This window comes from Sinocyclocheilus anshuiensis, unplaced genomic scaffold (assembly GCF_001515605.1).
Source record: "Sinocyclocheilus anshuiensis isolate Anshui unplaced genomic scaffold, SAMN03320099.WGS_v1.1 scaffold387, whole genome shotgun sequence".
NCBI classification, from domain to species: domain Eukaryota; kingdom Metazoa; phylum Chordata; class Actinopteri; order Cypriniformes; family Cyprinidae; genus Sinocyclocheilus; species Sinocyclocheilus anshuiensis.
In genome coordinates, this window is record NW_015549624.1 from 2023307 (window position 1) to 2044448 (window position 21142).

Consider the following 21142-nt stretch of genomic DNA (forward strand, 5'->3'; position numbering starts at 1 on the left):
CACACAGCGTCTTCACGACATGGCTGCAGCGCCAACAAAACTACAGTGAGACTAAAAGTTACGCCTTCTTTCTTTGCGTGAACATTTGGGCGGTGTTATGCAAATCTTCCCACATAGTGAGGTAGACATGTGGGGGCGTGTTAGAACGAGCCGTTTTAGGTAGGTGTGGCAGACTCTGAACTTTTATAAAGAATATCTCTTTGGATTTGAGACTTTAGTGTTTGCAACTTTACAGATCTTCTTTATGCACCAAGAGCTTGTAACACTCCAAAGAGAAACGAAAAATTTAAATCGCATCATATGACCCCTTTAACATACTAAATTATAGTGGTGTGGAGGACGCTAATAAAATGTAAAAATGGATTACTGTGCAAGCCCATTTTTAAGCTCAACAGCATCCATCCCCAGTTTTGTGTCTGTTTAGGTCAAAACTCATATTAGCAAGGAAGAGGTGGCTTTTTATCAGCCTGTATGTGGTAGCAGTCTAGTTTCCATAGCGGGTATTTTTCCATTGGCCGACAGTTTCAGTCAGTGGAATCCAGCGTTCTGGTTCTGTTTGGTCTCTTCCCATCAGCAAAAATGGCTTTGTTCTTGAGGTTCTTTTTTTCTGTCTCTTCCATCTATCATTCTTCCTCACACATGGAATATTCTTTCATAAAACAAAGAATCTTTTTCTTGTTGCTCGCCTTCTTTTGCTCTTACTTCTAAAGTGTAGCATGCCGCCACTGGATTTTGCAAAATCCTTTTATGATGGACATCGCCAGAAACATCCCAAATGCTCTACAATCCTTGCTGAACCTGTAATGAAATTCACTCAGAACAGTCGGGTCTTTGTATGGTTAACACTACATCTAACCCGGTGCAGAGTGATGCCAAATGTTAGGGCAGCACAGTTAATTGAAATAAAACCAAAATCGCAATATTGCTTAGTGTGCTTATCAAGTTGCAAAGACTGCAATTTAATTAAATAAATAAAAAATATATAAATATACTGAACAAGTGCATACATTGAACATGAAGAAATTAGGTATTGTAATTTTACAGTTGGTTTAAATATAAAATTATTATTATTATTATTATGTTCTTAAATGCTTGTTTTTTTATTTTACATTGAAATATTACAATAGTTTTATTTACTATTTTCATTTAGTAATAGTAGTAGTAAAATAATAATAATAATATTAATAATAACTAATAAATAAATAAATAAAAAATAATTTTAAATGTATTTTAAAAAAATTATAATTTATATATTTTTTTTTTTACAATGTAATATAGCAATAATATTTCTTATTTTTATTTATATATTATTATTATTATTATTATTACTAAATAAATATTTATATTTGTATTTATATAAAATAGTAGTTGTAGCAATATATTTATTATTGTTGTTGTTGAATTGTCATATTTATATATATTCACAGCATTTTTGGTCAAATAGTGCTGTCCTACATTTTTGTTTTATCACAATTTAAATTTTTTTTTAAAAATTGCTATTCGGTTTTTTTTTTTCTTCTCCAAATGTGCAGCCCTACCAGATGTAATAGACCGCCACTGTTTCCACGTTTGTTATTTGCTGTGTTAGTAATTATTGAAGCTGTAATTCGTCATTGTTATTTGTCTGGAACAGAATGCAGCTAAGCAGGCCGCAGCCGCAGCTACGCAAACCATTGCCGCTGCCCAGAATGCAGCTGCATCCAATAAGAACACCATGTCACATCAGCAGCTCGTGTTTAGCTGCAAGGTATTGTGGGTAGTTCTGTTCTGGTTAGTTCAGGATTTTTGAATTTGAATGAAACTATTCTGACTGTGGATTTGTGGATGCTCTTCAGGCAGTGGCCGACCATATCCCACAACTAGTACAGGGAATGAGGGGCAGTCAGGCCTACCCAGAAGATCTTGGTGCCCAACTCGCCCTTATCATCGCCAGCCAGAGTTTCCTGCAGGTAAAACGCACATTCTATATTTGTTTAGCAACCTCTGATTTGACGTTTAAATGATCCTCACATTGTTTCTGTCTCCAAACAGCCGGGAAGCAAAATGGTGACGTCTGCTAAAGCGGCCGTTCCGACGGTAACCGACCAGGCAGCTGCGATGCAACTTGGTCAGTGTGCCAAGAACCTGGCCACCTGCCTGGCAGAGCTGCGCACAGCTGCACAGAAGGTGCCCACAGTTCACTGCCTGCTAGTAGATCCAAAACACCTTTAAATACTGAAGCATATTATAATAATAATCAGACGTAGAGATTCATCCTTCCATTACTCATGTTTTAAAGGGACAGTTTGGACAGAAATTATAGTTTTCTCATAATTTAAGGTGTGGTAACATTTTCCGCAAATTTTCACAGTTGAATTTCAGTGGGAGTCTGCGCAAATAGGAACTTTTCATGAGTGCGACAGACAGTCGTTAAAATTTGGGAACTTTTCATGAGTGCGACAGACAAGTCGTTAAAATTGTTTTAAGCTGTGAAAGAATCTCTACACTATTGATAATAGACTTAGACGCCATATTGAAATGAACAAGGATGAAAACAAATAGACTTACAGTCTTAACAATGGCACTGTATAAAGGTCCTAGATGACGTAATTTTACGCAACTCACTTTCAGAACTGTTTTATGAGGTTTTTAACTACTGGAGGTTTTTTTTTTTCTTTTTCAGAAAGATATTTATCAGCTGAACAATTGATATATTGTTAAACAACAGTAGAATCCACTAAACGCACTGCACTTCAGTCCCTCAGAGCTTTGTGTTCAGTCCTGTCAAAAATAAAAAATGGCACTACCCTGTCTAAGGTGTATGGACAATGGAGCTTTTTTCACAAAAGTTGGCTGAAAATGTTTGTTTGTTTGTTATCTTTGTGTATTGTTTCATAGGCTCATGAGGCGTGTGGTCCTCTGGAGATCGACTCGGCTCTCAGTGCTGTTCAGACTCTCAAGAGTGAACTACAAGATGCTAAAATGGCCACACTGGAAGGACAACTCAAACCGCTACCTGGAGAATCGGTAGGTAAAATTGATCACATAAAACTAAATCATCAGACTTGTTAGCAGTAGTCCTCACCGTTGCTTCTTCACACTTGTGTCTGTAGTTGGAGAAGTGCGCTCAGGATCTCGGAAGTACGTCTAAAGCTGTGGGCTCCTCCATGGCCCAGTTATTGACCTGTGCCGCCCAGGGCAACGAACATTATACTGGTGAGATGACTTATGTTGCTTTTCAGCATATGAAACACAATATTTCAGGAGAATATATCTATCCTGAATATGAAACGTGCAGTATAACAACAGGATTTACACAAGTAGGACACGTTCCTGGATTAACGTCCCATCAACCAATCATTACCCTTTGAATTTGGGGTTAAGTCCTTGATTGTTTGGTAGAACACAAACAGCAAATGTTGATCCATGAGCATGTCTTGTTTTTTGTAAATAACGTTAAAACGAATGATGTACTATTTGAATACAAATTTAAATAAACGCTCCTGAAGCAATTTACAATGCATTCAAGATAATCGAACCCAAGACCTTGGCATCCCTAGTGAAATTCTCTACCAGTTGAGCTAAACAAAAAGTAGTTAATCATCCAGGTTTTTATTATCAAGTATCTTTTGCAACAAAAACAGAGACATTTGCAGAAATATCTAAATTCATCTATGATTAATATTTCATGCTTCTACGAGATGCTTGTAAGCTGGCTGAGTTTTCCCAACAAAGCTGCTTCTTCCAAATTAAAGGCATGAAAACTGAGAGGAGAGCGATGCTGTAACTTACCTGCACCACCCATCAATTTTTCACTCTGTCTGGCTGGATCGTTGCTCTCAGGAGAGCTTCTGAAGACAGATTTTAATGGCATGCTCGAACAAATCCCCCCTCTTCCACTCCGGCTCCTGCAGCTTCTCAAGCCAAGGGTATAACTAACCCCCATCCCTCATTAATCTTATTTTCACTAGATTTAACATACCATCAGCAATTGGGCTCTACTTGGCTGGATAATGCAATTTGATGCAATTTGCCTGCATTGGCCCTTCCCTTTTTTTTTTTGCTTTCTGTTCTATAAGTAAAGGTCAGATCCCATATGGCGCCTTATTTTCTTTCCACACTCATTTACTGGAACAGCAGGGGCATTCTGAGTCAACCATGAGCCAAAATGAGGCATAAAACTTTATTTGGAGCAAGACATTTGGACTGGGTGCTTCAAAAATGTCCCTCATTTTGCATTACAGTTTATTGCAGTCGGTCAGTAAATGTAAAAATAAGGTAAAAAAAAAAAAATGTGTTTTTGATGACTGATACCAGTGTTGAGAAAAGAATTAAGAAAAGAATGTGCTTGAACGCCATTTATAATGCTATAATGGAATCCAAAAATGAAACCAAAAAAATCATACAAATTGGCAAAACTATTTATTTGCCACATTTTCTCTTTAAAAACAAACACTCAGAAGATTAATTAGGCCAAGCAGACATCGTTATCAAATGATGCAGATAATCTCAGTCTTTTACAATGATAGACCGATATAATGCCAAATATCGGCCAATTAATCGGATTTGTCCAGTCAGTTATTGTAATAGATATGAATGAATGAATGAATGAATGAATTATGCATTTATATAGCGCTTTATTGTGTATTGTTGTACACCCAAAGTGCTTTACAATCATGTGGGGGGGTCTCTCCTAAACGACAGAATCTCATACTATCAAAAATCAGCCGATTAATTGTTCAGAGTGATATATCCTGTGATCGCTATGGTAAATATAATATCAGAATGTCAAATATAATTTATTATCTGGCCGATATATCGGTCGATAACTGATAGATATAATCTCAGAATGCCAAATATTTTCCAATTATTGTCCAGTTATATATTGTTCGATTGCTATGATAAATATATTCTCAGATTGCTAGATATCAGTGTAGTCTGCCCAGTTTATCAGAACACTGATAATTATAATCTCCTAATGACAGATATCATAGATTAAATGATCTGATCAATATATTGGTTGATCATTATGATCAAAATAATCTCATAATGTCAGATACTGGCAGATTAATCAGCCAATAATTGCCAAATTCAATGACTTATCACTCTAGTCAATAAATCAGCTAATCACTGAGATAGATATAATGTCACAGTGTTAAATATTGGCTGATATATTGGTCGATCAATATGCTTGAAAGATATAATATTAAATGGCAAATTTATGCAGATTAATCAGACTGGCCAATATATTGGTCAATCACTATGATAAATATAATCTCAAAATCGTTCAGTCTGGTTGATGCATATTGACTGATTAATTGGTGATAAATTGCCCAATTGCTAAAATAAATATAATCTCAGAATACCAAGTATAGTCTTGTTAATATATTGGTTGATCACTGATATAATCTCAGAAATATTGCAAATATTATCCGATTAATCGGTCTAGCTGTTATATCGGTATATCACTGTAATAGATATAATAGCAGAATCTCAAATATTGTCCAGTTAATTGGTCTGACTGTTATATCAGTAGATCCCTGTGATGGATATAATCTCAGATTGTCAAATGCTCTCTAATTACTAAATCTGTTTTATTGGTAGATCACAGTGATTTAATCTCAGAATGCCAAATATCGTCCAAATAATCAGTCTGACTGTTATATTGGTAGATCATTGTAATAGATATAATCTCAAAATGGCAAATATTGGTTGATTAATCAGTCTGATGATTATATTGGTAGACCACTGTGATAGATATAATCTAAGAATGCCAAATATTGGCCAATTAATCGGTCTGTTATATCAGTAGATCATTGTAATAAATATAATCTCAAAATTGCAAATATTGGCCTATTAATTGGTCTGATGATTATATTGTTAGATTACTGTGATAGATATAACCTCAGAATGCCAAAAATTGTCCAATTAATCGTCCTGGTCCATATACCAGTTATAATATATATTTGCAATTGCTTATATTTGTGTGTGTGTGTTTGCGGCAGGTGTGGCAGCAAGGGAAACTGCTCAAGCTCTGAGGACATTGGCCCAGGCCGCGAGGGGAGTGGCAGCGAGTACCGTGGAGCCCCAAGCTGCAGCGGCCATGCTGGACTCTGCCTGTCACGTGATGGAGGGCTCGGCCATGCTAATCCACGAAGCCCACCAAGCCCTAGTGTGCCCTGGTGATGCAGAGAGCCAGCAGAGATTAGCACAGGTAGGACGACGCACATTACATGCATTCCACCATTAAACAACACGCAAATAACGACAGATGTCCACCCATCTGCGAGAACATTTATTCAATGACAAGTAGAAGCTAAAGTAGAAGTTTGGTTACATAGTTATCCAAAAAAAAAGTATTTATTCGTCTTTATATGAGGCCAGAATAGTTTTTGTCTTCTTCAGCTACTGTGTTAAAACCAGATCAATCTCCCATCAGCTCCCTCTTGGCAATTATCTCCAATAAACTGAGCTATTTTCTATTGTCTCTCTGTTTCTCGGCGCACCCTTTTTCTGGAAGGCACCAGCGTGCCTCCTGATTCGCACAGGTTCCTTTGGGATGCAAACATATTGCTTGGCATATGTCTGTGACAGTGGCATAAATTAGGGATACGGATTTCTCTGTTGTGCCGAGGGGCTGATTTGAATTTTAGATTCACGCCGCATCTCTCCGGGCCTTTGTAGAGTTATTGGTGGGAATGTGTGTGTTTGTTGGTGTTTTTCAGGTGGCGAAGGCTGTCTCTCACTCTCTGAATAACTGTGTGAACTGCTTACCTGGACAGAAGGATGTGGACATGGCTCTCAGGAGCATTGGCGAAGCCAGTAAAAAATTGCTTGTGGAAAATGTACGTTTTTTTGTCAGTTCTGTGTAGCTACTAGTGAGTCTAAACTGTGTAAATGATCCGAAAAATGTTATTACGTAAATTGTCGCAATTTATAAATGCTGTTCACAGAAATTCCATCTGATCATGTTTCATGAATGAGGCCCAACAGTGATCAACCCTAACTTTTTCCAGCTTCCTCCATGCTCCAAATCCTTCCAAGAGGCCCAGACTGACCTGAACCACACGGCAGCGGAGCTCAATCATTCAGCCGGAGATGTGGTGCAGTCTACACGTGGGAGCAGCAGCCAGCTGGCTGTGGCTTCCGGGAAGTTCAGCCAAGACTTTGACGAGTTTTTAGATGCTGGCATCGAGATGGCCGGACACACTCAGGTACAGTTTCAGCGCCCTCTTAGAGCTGAGAGATGGTTCTTAACATGCTCCGCCCACAGAGAAATCTCATTGGTCCATTTACATTTATGCATTTAGCAGACGCTTTTATCTAAAGCAACTTACAAAAGAGGAACCAAACAACTCTTCAAAGAGCTAACAATATTCATAATACACAATGCCAGGTTTATTAAACAGCTAGATTAGGTCCAAAATCCTTGAATTTGTTGCTTTGCACAACATTTTGCATTTTGTTGAAATAACAATAATGAAAAATTTTCATGTACACATGTATACTATTGTTCAAAAATGTTTTTGAAAGAAGTTACTTATGCTCACCAAGGCTGCATTTATGTTTAAAAATACAGTAAAAATATTATTGCAATTTAAAATAAGTGTTTTCTATTTGAATATATTTTAAAATGTAATTTAGTCCTGCCATGCAAAGCTGAATTTTCAGCATCATTACTCCAGTCTTCAGTGTCACATGATCCTTCAGAAACCATTCTAATATGCTGATTTGATGCTCAATAAACATTTCTGATTGTTATCAATGTTGAAAACAGTTGTGCTGCTTAATATTTTGTGGAAACATGACACATTTTTTTAAATTCTTTGATTCAAAAAGCAGCATTTATTTAAAATGTAATTTTTTGTAACAAAAGTGACAGTACTTTTAGAATTTAATGCATCCTTGCTGAATAACTATTACTTTCTTTAAAAATAAAATCAACTTTTGAAAGGTAGTATGCACAGTATATATGTTAAACAACTAACCAAAGAGAAAAAACAAATGGCGGTAACGTTTTCTAAAATGATTCATTTGTTAATTAGCGCCTCACATCTAATTCACTCAGGCAGATAATTGTTCCAGAGAGCATGAAGATGCTCCACCCTAATGAAATCTTTGATGATGTTCTGGTTCTGCATGTTTTGTTGATTAATTTGGAGAGACGGGCGAGCAGAGGGGTTGATGGAGCATGACATGCCCATTAAAGGATGACTGAGGGATAGTGCGGGACACAGAGGTCTGGCTGGACAGAACAGGCCAGAAGCCATAAGCAGATAGTCTAGCTCTTTGAGACTAATGCCCATCGAAATGACATGTAAAATAAGAGCCATGGTTTGCTCTTTTTAAGGGCAAAATTAGAAAAGCAAACACTGTAAAAAATCAAGAGTTGAGAAAACTTAAAAGTTTAAGGCAACCAGCTTCAGGGGATTTTTGAGTTTTCTCAACTTGTTGTTTTCAGTTTATACAACAAAAAGTTGAGAAAACTCAAAAATCTACTACAAAAACAAGTTGAAAAAGCTCAAAAATCTCCTGAAGCTGGTTGCCTTAAACTTTTAAGTTTTCTCAACTTTTGATTTTTGTACAGTGAATCAACTTGGATCATTAATATTAATTATGTGGAATCATATAATTAATATTCAGTAGACCTACAATGCCTTGAAAGGCAGACAATGGTTTACCACCTGTTTTGGTCTGTTCTGCACACAAAGCTGTCATATGTCTACAGAAGACGTGAAATATGTTGCTTAAGTAAGCCGTATGGACCACATTTATGATACTTTTATGGTATTTTGCATCCTTTTTGAAGTTTGAAAGCTTCCCCATTTATACTTGCATGGAAAAGTATTACAAGCAAGTTTACATTTTGCAGTTTTTACTGTTTTTCCTCACAATTCTTGGAGTTTACGTCTTAAAATTCTGAGTTTATAACAGAATTGCAAGAAGTAAAGTTAGAATTGTGAAATAAAAAGTCGAAATTACCTTTGTTTTTATTCCGTGGCAGAAACAAGCTTCCATAGAAAAGTGACGAGTATGTTATTAAAAACATATTTTGTGATCCTTAGAAGTCAGTCAGTCACAATGTTGAAAACAGTTGTGCTGCTTAATATTTTGTGGAAACATGACACATTTTTTTAAATTCTTTGATTCAAAAAGCAGCATTTATTTAAAATGTAATTTTTTGTAACAAAAGTGACAGTACTTTTAGAATTTAATGCATCCTTGCTGAATAACTATTACTTTCTTTAAAAATAAAATCAACTTTTGAAAGGTAGTATGCACAGTATATATGTTAAACAACTAACCAAAGAGAAAAAACAAATGGCGGTAACGTTTTCTAAAATGATTCATTTGTTAATTAGCGCCTCACATCTAATTCACTCAGGCAGATAATTGTTCCAGAGAGCATGAAGATGCTCCACCCTAATGAAATCTTTGATGATGTTCTGGTTCTGCATGTTTTGTTGATTAATTTGGAGAGACGGGCGAGCAGAGGGGTTGATGGAGCATGACATGCCCATTAAAGGATGACTGAGGGATAGTGCGGGACACAGAGGTCTGGCTGGACAGAACAGGCCAGAAGCCATAAGCAGATAGTCTAGCTCTTTGAGACTAATGCCCATCGAAATTACATGTAAAATAAGAGCCATGGTTTGCTCTTTTTAAGGGCAAAATTAGAAAAGCAAACACTGTAAAAAATCAAGAGTTGAGAAAACTTAAAAGTTTAAGGCAACCAGCTTCAGGGGATTTTTGAGTTTTCTCAACTTGTTGTTTTCAGTTTATACAACAAAAAGTTGAGAAAACTCAAAAATCTACTACAAAAACAAGTTGAAAAAGCTCAAAAATCTCCTGAAGCTGGTTGCCTTAAACTTTTAAGTTTTCTCAACTTTTGATTTTTGTACAGTGAATCAACTTGGATCATTAATATTAATTATGTGGAATCATATAATTAATATTCAGTAGACCTACAATGCCTTGAAAGGCAGACAATGGTTTACCACCTGTTTTGGTCTGTTCTGCACACAAAGCTGTCATATGTCTACAGAAGACGTGAAATATGTTGCTTAAGTAAGCCGTATGGACCACATTTATGATACTTTTATGGTATTTTGCATCCTTTTTGAAGTTTGAAAGCTTCCCCATTTATACTTGCATGGAAAAGTATTACAAGCAAGTTTACATTTTGCAGTTTTTACTGTTTTTCCTCACAATTCTTGGAGTTTACGTCTTAAAATTCTGAGTTTATAACAGAATTGCAAGAAGTAAAGTTAGAATTGTGAAATAAAAAGTCGAAATTACCTTTGTTTTTATTCCGTGGCAGAAACAAGCTTCCATAGAAAAGTGACGAGTATGTTATTAAAAACATATTTTGTGATCCTTAGAAGTCAGTCAGTCATATGGGTTTAAAATGAAATGAGGCTAGTGATATTTTTAGGTAACCTATCCCTTTAAATTTTGTAACCATAAAATGTAACCTGTATTCAAAGAACACTGCACATTTTTCTGCTGAAATAAAGTTGAAGAACAACATAGTTTGACTGCAGGCTGAGCTGCCAGTCTTTTGTTTCCATAGTCCAAAGATGACCAGATCCAGGTGGTTGGCAACCTGAAGAACATCTCTATGGCATCCAGCAAGTTGCTGTTGGCCGCCAAGTCCCTCTCCGTTGATCCAGGGGCGGCAAATGCCAAGAACCTCCTCGCAGCTGCGGCACGGTAGGAATGAGCTTCATTCGGCAGTCTAGAGAGAGTTTAGTGATCATTAACCAGTCAACCTGAGGGGCAGCCTGCTGGCCAACGACAAAAAATGAGCTGTTCAGCTGAATGTTTTTGCAAAATGAGAAACTGTGTGTATGAGTGTGTGAGAGCATGCCTAGCTAACCATATTTTAACCAAAACCTTTGGGGGCCTCATTTATTAAAGGGGTCATATGATGCGATTTCAATTTTTCCGTTCTCTTTGGAGTGTATGTTACCGTTTTGTTTGTTTGTTTTTTTAATTGTAATAATGCAGAAAGTTTTCTGTAAAGGTGTGAATTAGGGTCAGGTTATATTAAATATAACTAACTGTATATAAAAATGGCCATACTTTAGTTTAGGGACCAATTCTCACTATTAACTACGACTTTTTTAATAAACTCTTAAAAACTCTTAACGCTTTTTAATAGTTAGTAAGGTAGTTGTTACGTTTAGGTATGGGGTAGGGTTAGGGCTGCACGATTATGACAAAAATCATAATTGTCGATTATTCCCTTGAAATTGTAATTGCGATTATTATGTGCAGCCCTAGGTAGGGTTAAGGGATCTAAAATATGGTCATGCAGAAAAAGGCATTAATATGTGTTTTATAAGTACTAATAAACAGCTAATATGATAGTAATACAGTATGCATGCTAATAAACTAGTTAAAGACAGGGTAGGTGATTTGGTTAAAAAAACAATTTTATGCTGGTTGAAAGTCTCTTCACATCCCGATAGCAAACACCAAGTAAAGTGGTCTAAACTTATATGTATTTATATCGTCTGTGGATGCGAAGGACCATAAAATGTTCGTCCAATCAAAATGTTCGGTCCGAACATTACGATAGGCTGTCCTGCCTGCCTGTCAATATATGTATTTGCATACTTTTTGCGCAGAGATGATACATCATCAGTGCGTTCCAGCGAGAGTGAAAGGCGCTATTATTGTAATATTATGCACTTTGTTCTGTAATGTTTTCTCACGGGTGAATGAGACATGAGGTAATCTGACAGTGTTGCATTCAATCCCCCACCAAAGCCGTCTCTTATCGTGTCGCTGGTTATTCTCTGGTCTGCCTGCGGGCGTGTTTTGGAGGAGGTGTGGCTTTGCAGAGTCATTATGCAGGGAAGGTGGGGATCAAAGCTAGCTTGCTATCGCTAGCCTTTCTGAAATCGCCTACCCTACCTTTAATAGTGAGCATTAGTCCTTAAAATTGAATTGTCTATGTTCTGTCTACCAAATGTCACCTTGAGGAAAACAAATAAATACACATTACTATGGTCAAGCAAGCATGTTTGGAGAGTGTGTTTGTTTATCTGTTTTTGTTTGTTAGTTTTCAAGTGTTTGTATTTATGTGAGTGTGTATGTTTGTTAGTGCATTTTGTTTGAGTAAATGTTTTGTTAGTGAAAGTTTGTTTTTGCTTATGTGTGTTTGCTTGTTATTGTGTGAGCGTGTTTGTGATTGTTAGGGTGAGTTTTGTTTGTTATTGTATGAGTAGGTTTGTTAGTGTGCATTTTATGTGAGTTTTGTTATTGTGTATGTTTGTGTTTGTTAGTGTGTGTGAGTATTGTTAGTGTGTGAGTATATTTGTTTGTTAGTGTTTGAGATTTGTTTGTTATTGGTATGTTTGTTAGTGCATTTTGTTTGATTATGTATGAGTGTTTGAGTAAATGTTTTGTTAGTGAAAGTTTGTTTTTGCTTATGTGTGTTTGCTTGTTATTGTGTGAGCGTGTTTGTGATTGTTAGGGTGAGTTTTGTTTGTTATTGTATGAGTAGGTTTGTTAGTGTGCATTTTATGTGAGTTTTGTTATTGTGTATGTTTGTGTTTGTTAGTGTGTGTGAGTATTGTTAGTGTGTGAGTATATTTGTTTGTTAGTGTTTGAGATTTGTTTGTTATTGTGCTGGCATATTTGTGTTTGTTATATTGGTAGCACTTTATTTTACAGTCCTGTTCCTCATGTACATACTATGTACTTATTGTAGTAATTACAATAACTAGGTACTAACCCTGAACCTACCCCAAAACCTAACCCTACCCCATGTAGTTACCTTATATTACCAGTACTTTCTTGGGTAAGTACAATGTAAGTACATTGTAAGTACATGTAAGTACACGTACTATAAAATAAAATGCAACCGTTACATTTGTTGTTGTGTGAGTATGTTTGTGTTTATTATTGTGTGAGGGAGAGTTTTGTTATTGTGTGTGTGTGTTTTGTAATTATTTAAGTTGTTTGTTATTGTGTATGTTTGTTGTGGGTTTTTTTGTGTGCTTGAGTTTTGTTTGTTATCGTGTGAGTATTCTTTTGTTTCTATTGTGCATGTTTTGTTTGTTAATGTTTACATTTTGTTTATGTGTGGGCTTATTTTTGCTTGTGTGTGTGTGTGTGTGTTAGCTTGTATGTTTGTTGATTTGTTATTTGGATTTTCTTGAATGCGAGTGTTTTTGTTTGTGTGTTTGTTTGTTATTGTGTGAGTATGTTTGTGTTAATGTGTGTTTTGTTGCTAGTGTATGTTTGTTAGTGTTTGAGTATTGTTATTGTGTATGTTTGCGTGTGTGCATGTTTTGTTAGTGTTTGAGTTTTGTTTGTTAATTTGTGGGTGTTTTGTTTGGGTGTGAGTGATTTGTTGGTTAAAATGTTTTGCTTGGATTACATGTATGTGAGAGTTTTTGTTTGTGGTTTTGTTATTGACTTTGCTGCTGTGTTTGTTAGTGTGTCAGGTTTGTGTGTTTTGTCCAACGTCCGCCACACAAGAGTAATTATACAGCATTATAGATATAATAAATAATGTCATAAGGAAAATCGGAAGAAAAAAAGGAGAATTGTTTTGGGCTTGAGTTACATTTATGGCCAGAATTAGGGGATAGAAAATATTATTAGCTCAATATAAAAACAATAGAAGTCAGTGGAAAATACCTATCATGATGAAAAACAATTCTGTGTGTGTGTGTGTGTGTGTGTGTGTGTGTGTGTGTGTGTGTGTGTGTGTGTGAGAGTGCTGTAGAATCCTCTCAGGTACCACAGGAAAGCAGCTGCTCCTGAGGGTTTTGAGCTAGATTGATTTAGTTTCCTTAATGAAGGAGAGAGCAGACTGACACACATACACTCCAACATACACTCACTCAAATCTTGGCTCATATGAGTGTAACAAAACCTTGTTTTGTCATGATTCTGATAAATTTGTAAGACCTCAATGTTAGTGCCTCCTTCCTACATATAGGGAGTGAAAGCTCAATGAGAAAAATAGATTTGATAAGTGAAGTCTTTGAAGGAGCTTTTTGTGTCATTCTGACTGGGTGTGATTTTCTGTGTTTCAGAGCGGTCACAGAGAGCATTAATCAACTCATCACACTGTGTACCCAGCAGGCACCAGGACAAAAAGAGTGTGATAACGCTCTACGAGAACTCGAGGTACTTGAATACACACACTTAATCTTACAAAGTTTTATCCGTTTTATATTTGAGATGAGTATTGATGAAATTATGATGGTTTTGTACTTCTATGAATGTAAAGGAAAATTATTAATTGCTTTCTTATAAACATACATATATGAATATTACAACATATATATATATGCACATGTATATATTCATAATTTATATTCATATTTTGAATAAATATTTAGAATTTTTTCACATATATTTCAACAAACAGTATGAAATAAACAAGGTGAGGGCCTGTTTTTTTCCCGTTAGGTCTTCTATGGTGGTCTTATATAAATGAGATCAACGTTAGATCATATTTGGCCTTATTTGTTGATTAAAAACAGCGTTTTGTGTGATGCCTTTGTGAAACATTCAAATATACCAGCCACAGGTCAGTTGTGTGTTAAAGTAGAGCCAACAATGATTATTTGGGGTCTGTGAATGATTATAATTTATGTCCAATTTTTTTTTTTTTTTAATACTACAATTGATTGCTTCTGTTGTCCTCATTTGTAAGTCACTTTGGATAAAAGCATCTGCTAAATGACTAAATAAATAAATAAAATGTCCAAACCTGTGTAATCATTTTGAAATGGGTTGTTTCTGCCCCAAACACAATGCTTTTTGTTCATTTTCTGAGGTATTTGGTGGTGTGCTTTTTATTACATTTATGAGCCTTGAAATTCTTTGATATACTGTAAGTTAGAAATATCTCAAATATCTCAAAGCAACAGGCATGCTCAACATCTTAAGGTGCATTAACCTTTCCCTCTCCCATGAACACACAGGCTGTTCGAGGAATGTTGGACAATCCCAATGAGCCGGTCAGCGATCTCTCTTATTTTGACTGCATTGAGAGCGTTATGGAGAATTCCAAGGTAAAGAATCCATCACAACATTCCTGAATTCTCTAAAGAAATTTGTTCGTTCCAAATGTTTACACATCTCGCCGTCTGACTGAACAGGTTCTCGGGGAGTCCATGGCTGGAATCTCACAGCATTGTAAGACGGGAAACGTGCCAGCGTTCGGGGATTGTGTGGGTGTTGCATCCAAAGCACTGTGTGGGTTGACTGAGGCGGCGGGACAGGTGAGCTTTTGGCCTGATACTCTCTGAAGCTGCTCCCACAATGCATTTGAAACATTATGCTTTAGAAATGCGATTCAAAAATTCAATAGCTAACTTTTATCAACACCATTTGATTTAATCGACAACTTGAAAATGCTTTTGCAACACATTTAGCTTTTGGTGACAGGGCTTGTTTTTATTCATCAGTAAATTAGAATATAATATAATATAATAATACAGAAAGAAAATAATAAATTAAAAGATTCAAAACATAGCTATGCTGCTATTGGTTATATACGTTTTTTATATTTTATATATGTTTTACTGTCTACAGTGCATTGATTTTGTCAGATGTTTTAGGTGGAAAAAGGTTCATTTTGGAGTAGTATTAGAAAAAAAAAGTTAAATAATTTTAAGTGCACAAATTAATTAAGAAAAATTAGTCATATATAATGTAATGTAATAATTATGAATATAATAAATATGAATATATTAATTAAAACGTAAAAAAAAAAATGGATTAAAGAAACAAAAGTAATTTATCGTGATTGGTTAATTGGTTAATATTCATTTTTTCTGCCCACTGCATTGGTTTTATCTTTCGTTTCGGAGGTGGAAAAAGGAAAAAATTTTGATGTGATTTATTATTTTGTAGATTTAAAAGTAATAATACATATTTATTGTAATAATGTACACTACACAAATTAATCTTGCACAACAAGGGAAATAAATAATATAATATTAAATAATAAATATAACAATTCATATAATATAATATAATAATATTAAGTAAGTAAATAAATACATACATTTTGGTTTCATGTTGAATTTACTAGTTCAACATGCCTTTATTTTTCGTCAGGCCTCTTATTTGGTAGGAGTCTCAGACCCCAACAGCCAGTCGGGTCATCAGGGATTGGTCGATCCCATCCAGTTTGCAAGAGCCAATCAGGCGATTCAGATGGCCTGCCAGAATCTGGTGGACCCGGCCAGCAGCCCATCCCAGGTGACTGGCTCTTTAGTATCAAGTTTCATTCTTTATTTTTTATTTGTCTGGCCATATCCTGATTGGCTTTTTGTGGTTTTTGAATCTCTGTGGCTTGCATTTCCTCATCTTTTTGTTTGTGTAGGTTTTGTCAGCAGCTACCATTGTTGCAAAGCACACCTCGGCTCTTTGCAACGCCTGTCGTCTGGCATCTTCCAAAACAGCCAATCCTGTAGCCCGGAGACATTTCGTGCAGTCAGCCAAAGAGGTCGCCAATACCACGGCTAACCTTGTCAAAACTATAAAGGTACAGCCTTCAATTAATTACCAAAAGATCATTTGGTACCAAAGTAATTGATAATTGATTGAATCGTGTGCATTAGCATGAAGAACTTGAGCTTGTCTGACCATTTGCAACCTTATAAGCATTGATAAAGCTTTATTTATGCGTGAGGATTGAAGTGTTTCAGCAGATGTGATCTCTCTGCTGTGTTTCTCAGGCCTTGGATGGGGATTTCTCAGATGAGAACCGCGAGAGATGCCGAGTGGCCACGACCCCACTGATAGAAGCTGTGGATAATCTCTCCACCTTTGCCTCCAACCCTGAGTTTGCCAGCATTCCTGCGCAGATAAGCCATGAGGTGATGAAATACTGAATACCACAATATTTCATTTATTATTTTTGTGTGAGTGTGTGGGTACTCATTCTACTGAATTTTTAGAGCCAAATTTTAAATCTTGAACCAAATCAAGAGGACAGACAAATCTAAAAATGGCAAAACAATGCTCTGGGGTTAGGATTTGTATTTTTTGGGCATTCCAGACAAACTGTGTAATAGTGAATCTTTCTGCAGGTTACAGCCGATTTGATCAAAAACATTGATTCATTCAGAAACAGTCACTTTATGAGTGTATCAGTAGGTGCGTTTACATGGAGCATTGTAATCAGTTTAAAAGTCCAATCCGAATGAAAATGCTCCATGTAAACACCTCAATCGGAATAAAAATGTCCAAACCGAATGAAATTGTAATCGGTTTGAGAGGGGTGGGATAAACCTTTCTATAAACCGAACAAAATTAAAATCCTGCCAAGTAAACATGCATTAAACCGATTACTTTGCGGCATTCTGGAATTTGGGAACACCGACACTACAGTAGAGACTGGGAAATAGTGGAGGTAGATGTTAACATTTAAATTATACCGTTATAAACACATTAGAATGGAGAACGCTTGCTGTGTAATGAACTGCCATATCTGCTCTCTTGACCGGAGTGGAAAACGGATCTGAAATGAAGCGTAATTTTCAGATTTTCAGCTTGAAACAACACAATGGTGACTCTCACCATAGCTCAATGAAAATAAACAACTTGACCAAAATTTGCCTTTGTCATTTGTATTTATTTATTACAGATTCATAATTTCCAATCTGCTTGAATTTATAAGTGCTCACGCCATGAATAATGTGTGAAAACACTCTTGGAAATGTTATTTGTGATAGAGCTTGTTGCGATCACTCTCCGTGTTCATAAAGCAACGCTCCTTTGATTTATTGTTCAGCAACTCTTGGTAAGAAATCGTTTATTTGTTCTATTTAAGTACAGTAATAGTATCACAACACAATTCATTTCAGAGCTGCGTTACAGAGGGTCGTACTGTTATTTTATCCCTCAATGCTTTAACATTTAGAAATGATGGCGATATGATGATGTGTGTTGATCAACTGGCTGAGATCAAGCTATATTGTGTTTATTATTTTATCTGATAGATATATCTGTGCAACTTAGTTATTAGAAACTGCAAACGAGAAATCAGTTTGGTTCTGTGTGTGGTCCGATAGAAGACGGGCGTATAATTTCTATGAATGTGAATGTCACATGACTGAGCGCTCGATTGAACGCAAGGGATTCAAATATTCGTCCGTTTATAGCAAGCACAAGCAGCTATTAACGCGGGCGTATTTTCCTCTGGTGATTTGTATTTGTTGTCATTCGGATTAGATAATGTCTCATGTAAACAGTCCACTGAATCTTTCAATCGGAATGATTTTAATCGGAATGACAAAAAAGTGTGCATGTATACGTGGCTATTGAATCATTTACTCAACCGATTTGTTCAAAAGCACTGATTCGTTCAGGAACAAAACAAATGACTGGCTTTGAATTAATCATTTAATCATTTACTCAACTGATTTGTTCAAAAGCACTGATTCGTTGAGGAACGAAACAAGTGACTGTTTTTCTGAGTGAGTCATTAAATCAACTCAACCAGTTCATTCGAAAGCACTGATTCTTTCAGGAACAAAACAAGTGACTGGTTGTGTCTGAAATCAGACTCTGAGTAGGTACATTTTTTTTTTAAATAAGTAATTGCTTTGCAAACATAAAGTATGTTCTATATAGTATGAATGTGGTAGTATGAACATAATCTGTATGTGCTACATCCATCATGTTTTCTTTGTCATGTGAGCATCAGTTGCATTGCTTTACTGCCATTCAGAAATATTCTCAGATAATCGCCAGATGTAGTAGGCCTTCTGTTTTATGAATATTGTGATTTCGGACAAATTACTACTTTCACATTTTTCGCCTACAGTATAGTAGGGAAGTATGTGATTTCAGACGCAGCCCGTCTTTATTAGTGAGTCATAGAACTGTTCACTTGACCAGTTTGATTAAAAGCACTCATTCACTTAGGAACAAATCAATTGACTGTCTATATGAGTGAGTCATTGAATCATTTACTCAACCTATTCCACTTACTCATTCAGCAATCAAGTGACTGTGTTTTTGAGTGAGTGATTGAATCATTTATTCAAATAATTTGTTAAAAAGGACTGATTCATTTAGAAACAAAACAAGTGTCTGTTTTAAGAGTGAATTATGGAATTATTCGCTCAAGCAATTCATTCAAAAACACTGATTCATTCAGGAAAGAAACACCACTAGTGTGGGTTGCTCAGAGACAAGCAAAGGTTGATTTGTTTGTCTATTTTTGTACCATCAGTCACAATGGTTCCAAAGTAACTGCCAATATTTTATCTAAAATGAAAAATGTTCAATTTAGCACACATGGTTAATTGTCACTTCACGTGTACTGTATTTCTTTGTAAAATGTGCCTACACTGACTTCGTGAATAACTAGATGACTCCTCTGTCTTTGAAATATTGCCTGTAATTTTGTGCCAAAACAAAGTGGTTTCTCTCCGTTTGACACTGGACTTACTCACAGGAAGTCTGAAAGATCAGTGAGTGTGGATTGTCCCTGACAATTTTATCACCTCAGTCTGTTTCTGGGGTTTGTGGGAGTTTAGTTCTGTTCTTACAGCAGCTTCTTGCATGTTTTTAACATCTTGTTAGTTGTTAATAGAATTATTTAGGACTGAAAGTGTGTTTGTATCAACATTCAAACATTTTTGGTGATTCATCACATTTTTGCATTTGATGTTCTGTTTTTGATGGATGGGTAATATAATAAAAAAAATATTACAATTTTAAAAAATATTTGTAAAATATTTAATGTATTATGAATATCATAAATACATTTATTTTTTAAATTACAAACTGAAAATATTTTGTAAATACTTACAACATTATTTTCCCTTTATATACGGTACTCACATTTTTATGTGACTTTAAGAATGAAATAATTAAAAACACTGTAAACTAAATTGTTTTCAATCCCAGGGTTCAGCAGCCCAGGAGCCGATCCTTCGCTCAGCCCGTTCAATGCTGGACAGCTCCACCCACTTATTAGAGACCGCCCGCTCGCTCATCCTTAACCCCAAAGACCCACCCACCTGGTCCATCCTGGCAGGCCATTCCCGCACCGTGTCGGACTCCATCAAGAGCCTCATCACGTCCATCAGGTCAGCATCATGCAAATAAACACCTGATTCAGCGGTTTGGTGAATGTGAAAAGCTCGCGGCTTCAGTCTCCATCAGGTGATAAATAATAAAGATGAGGTTTAATTTAAACTTGTATTAAATAACTGAAGAGCAAGCGTTATTAACAGTAGCAGCTGTTCATTCCTCACACACGCTCTCGTTCTCTTCTCAAATCTTCCCGCACACAGAGTCTGTTCCCCTCATTACAGCTCCAGGGGGATGTAATATCACCAACAAGCAGTGAAATGGAAAACCAGGGAAAGCCAATGAATACAGAATAATTATTATATTAAATTGAAACATAAACAGTTAAGCAAATCAATGTATAAACACACAAAACTGTCACAATAATTATTTAACAATTTCACCTGTGTGTTAGATTTAGTACACATTTAAATATACAGTATATTTAATAAATACAGTATGTTTATTTATTATTTGGTGTCTGTTTCCTAATATGTGTAATATTTCGTTTAGACCTAGTTTTTATTAGACACACTACTGTTTAAAAGTTTGGCGTCAGTAAGATTTCCTTTATTGAACATAAAAATGTTTTATTCAGGAAGGATGACAGTCATGACATTTATAATGTTCCAAAGATTTCTATTTCAAATAAATGCTGTTCTTTTGAACTTTCTGTTCATCAAACAATCTTGAAAAACTAATGTATCATGGTTTCTACAAACATATTAAGCAGCACAACAGTTTTCGACTTTGATAATAATAAAAAAAAAATTCCTGAGCAGCAAATCAACATATCAGAATGATTTCTGAAGGATCATGTGACACTGAAGAATGGAGTAATGATGCTGAAAATTCAGCTTTGCATCACAGGAATACATTACATTTTACATAGAAAACAGTTCCCAGTGTAGCAGTTTCAATAAATTACTTATTTAACAAAAATAGATGGGCTCGGCTCGCTGCCCATCTGGCTGCCCTCCACACACTGTCCTCCCAGATCAACCAATCAGAACTGGAGCTCAGCCAGCCCTGTGTGCGTGTGTGTGTGTGTGTGTGTCTGTGTGTGTGTCTGTGTGTGTGTGTGTGTGTGTGTGTG

General features: G+C 35.9%; 1 protein-coding gene across 1 annotated transcript in view; it reads left to right on the plus strand.

Annotated features, from left to right (window-relative positions):
- The window catches only part of LOC107659514 (talin-2), a 180427-nt gene that overhangs the window by 134364 nt on the left and 24921 nt on the right, over positions 1-21142 (plus strand). The window contains exons 22-37 of the mRNA XM_016448485.1: positions 1634-1747; positions 1836-1949; positions 2032-2166; positions 2878-3006; positions 3093-3195; positions 5985-6193; positions 6705-6824; positions 6996-7193; positions 10553-10692; positions 14037-14130; positions 14934-15023; positions 15111-15233; positions 16075-16218; positions 16343-16504; positions 16698-16838; positions 19882-20063. Of these exons, the coding sequence (XP_016303971.1) occupies positions 1634-1747; positions 1836-1949; positions 2032-2166; positions 2878-3006; positions 3093-3195; positions 5985-6193; positions 6705-6824; positions 6996-7193; positions 10553-10692; positions 14037-14130; positions 14934-15023; positions 15111-15233; positions 16075-16218; positions 16343-16504; positions 16698-16838; positions 19882-20063 (2198 nt within the window). The remainder of the gene's footprint in view (positions 1-1633; positions 1748-1835; positions 1950-2031; positions 2167-2877; positions 3007-3092; positions 3196-5984; positions 6194-6704; positions 6825-6995; positions 7194-10552; positions 10693-14036; positions 14131-14933; positions 15024-15110; positions 15234-16074; positions 16219-16342; positions 16505-16697; positions 16839-19881; positions 20064-21142) is intronic.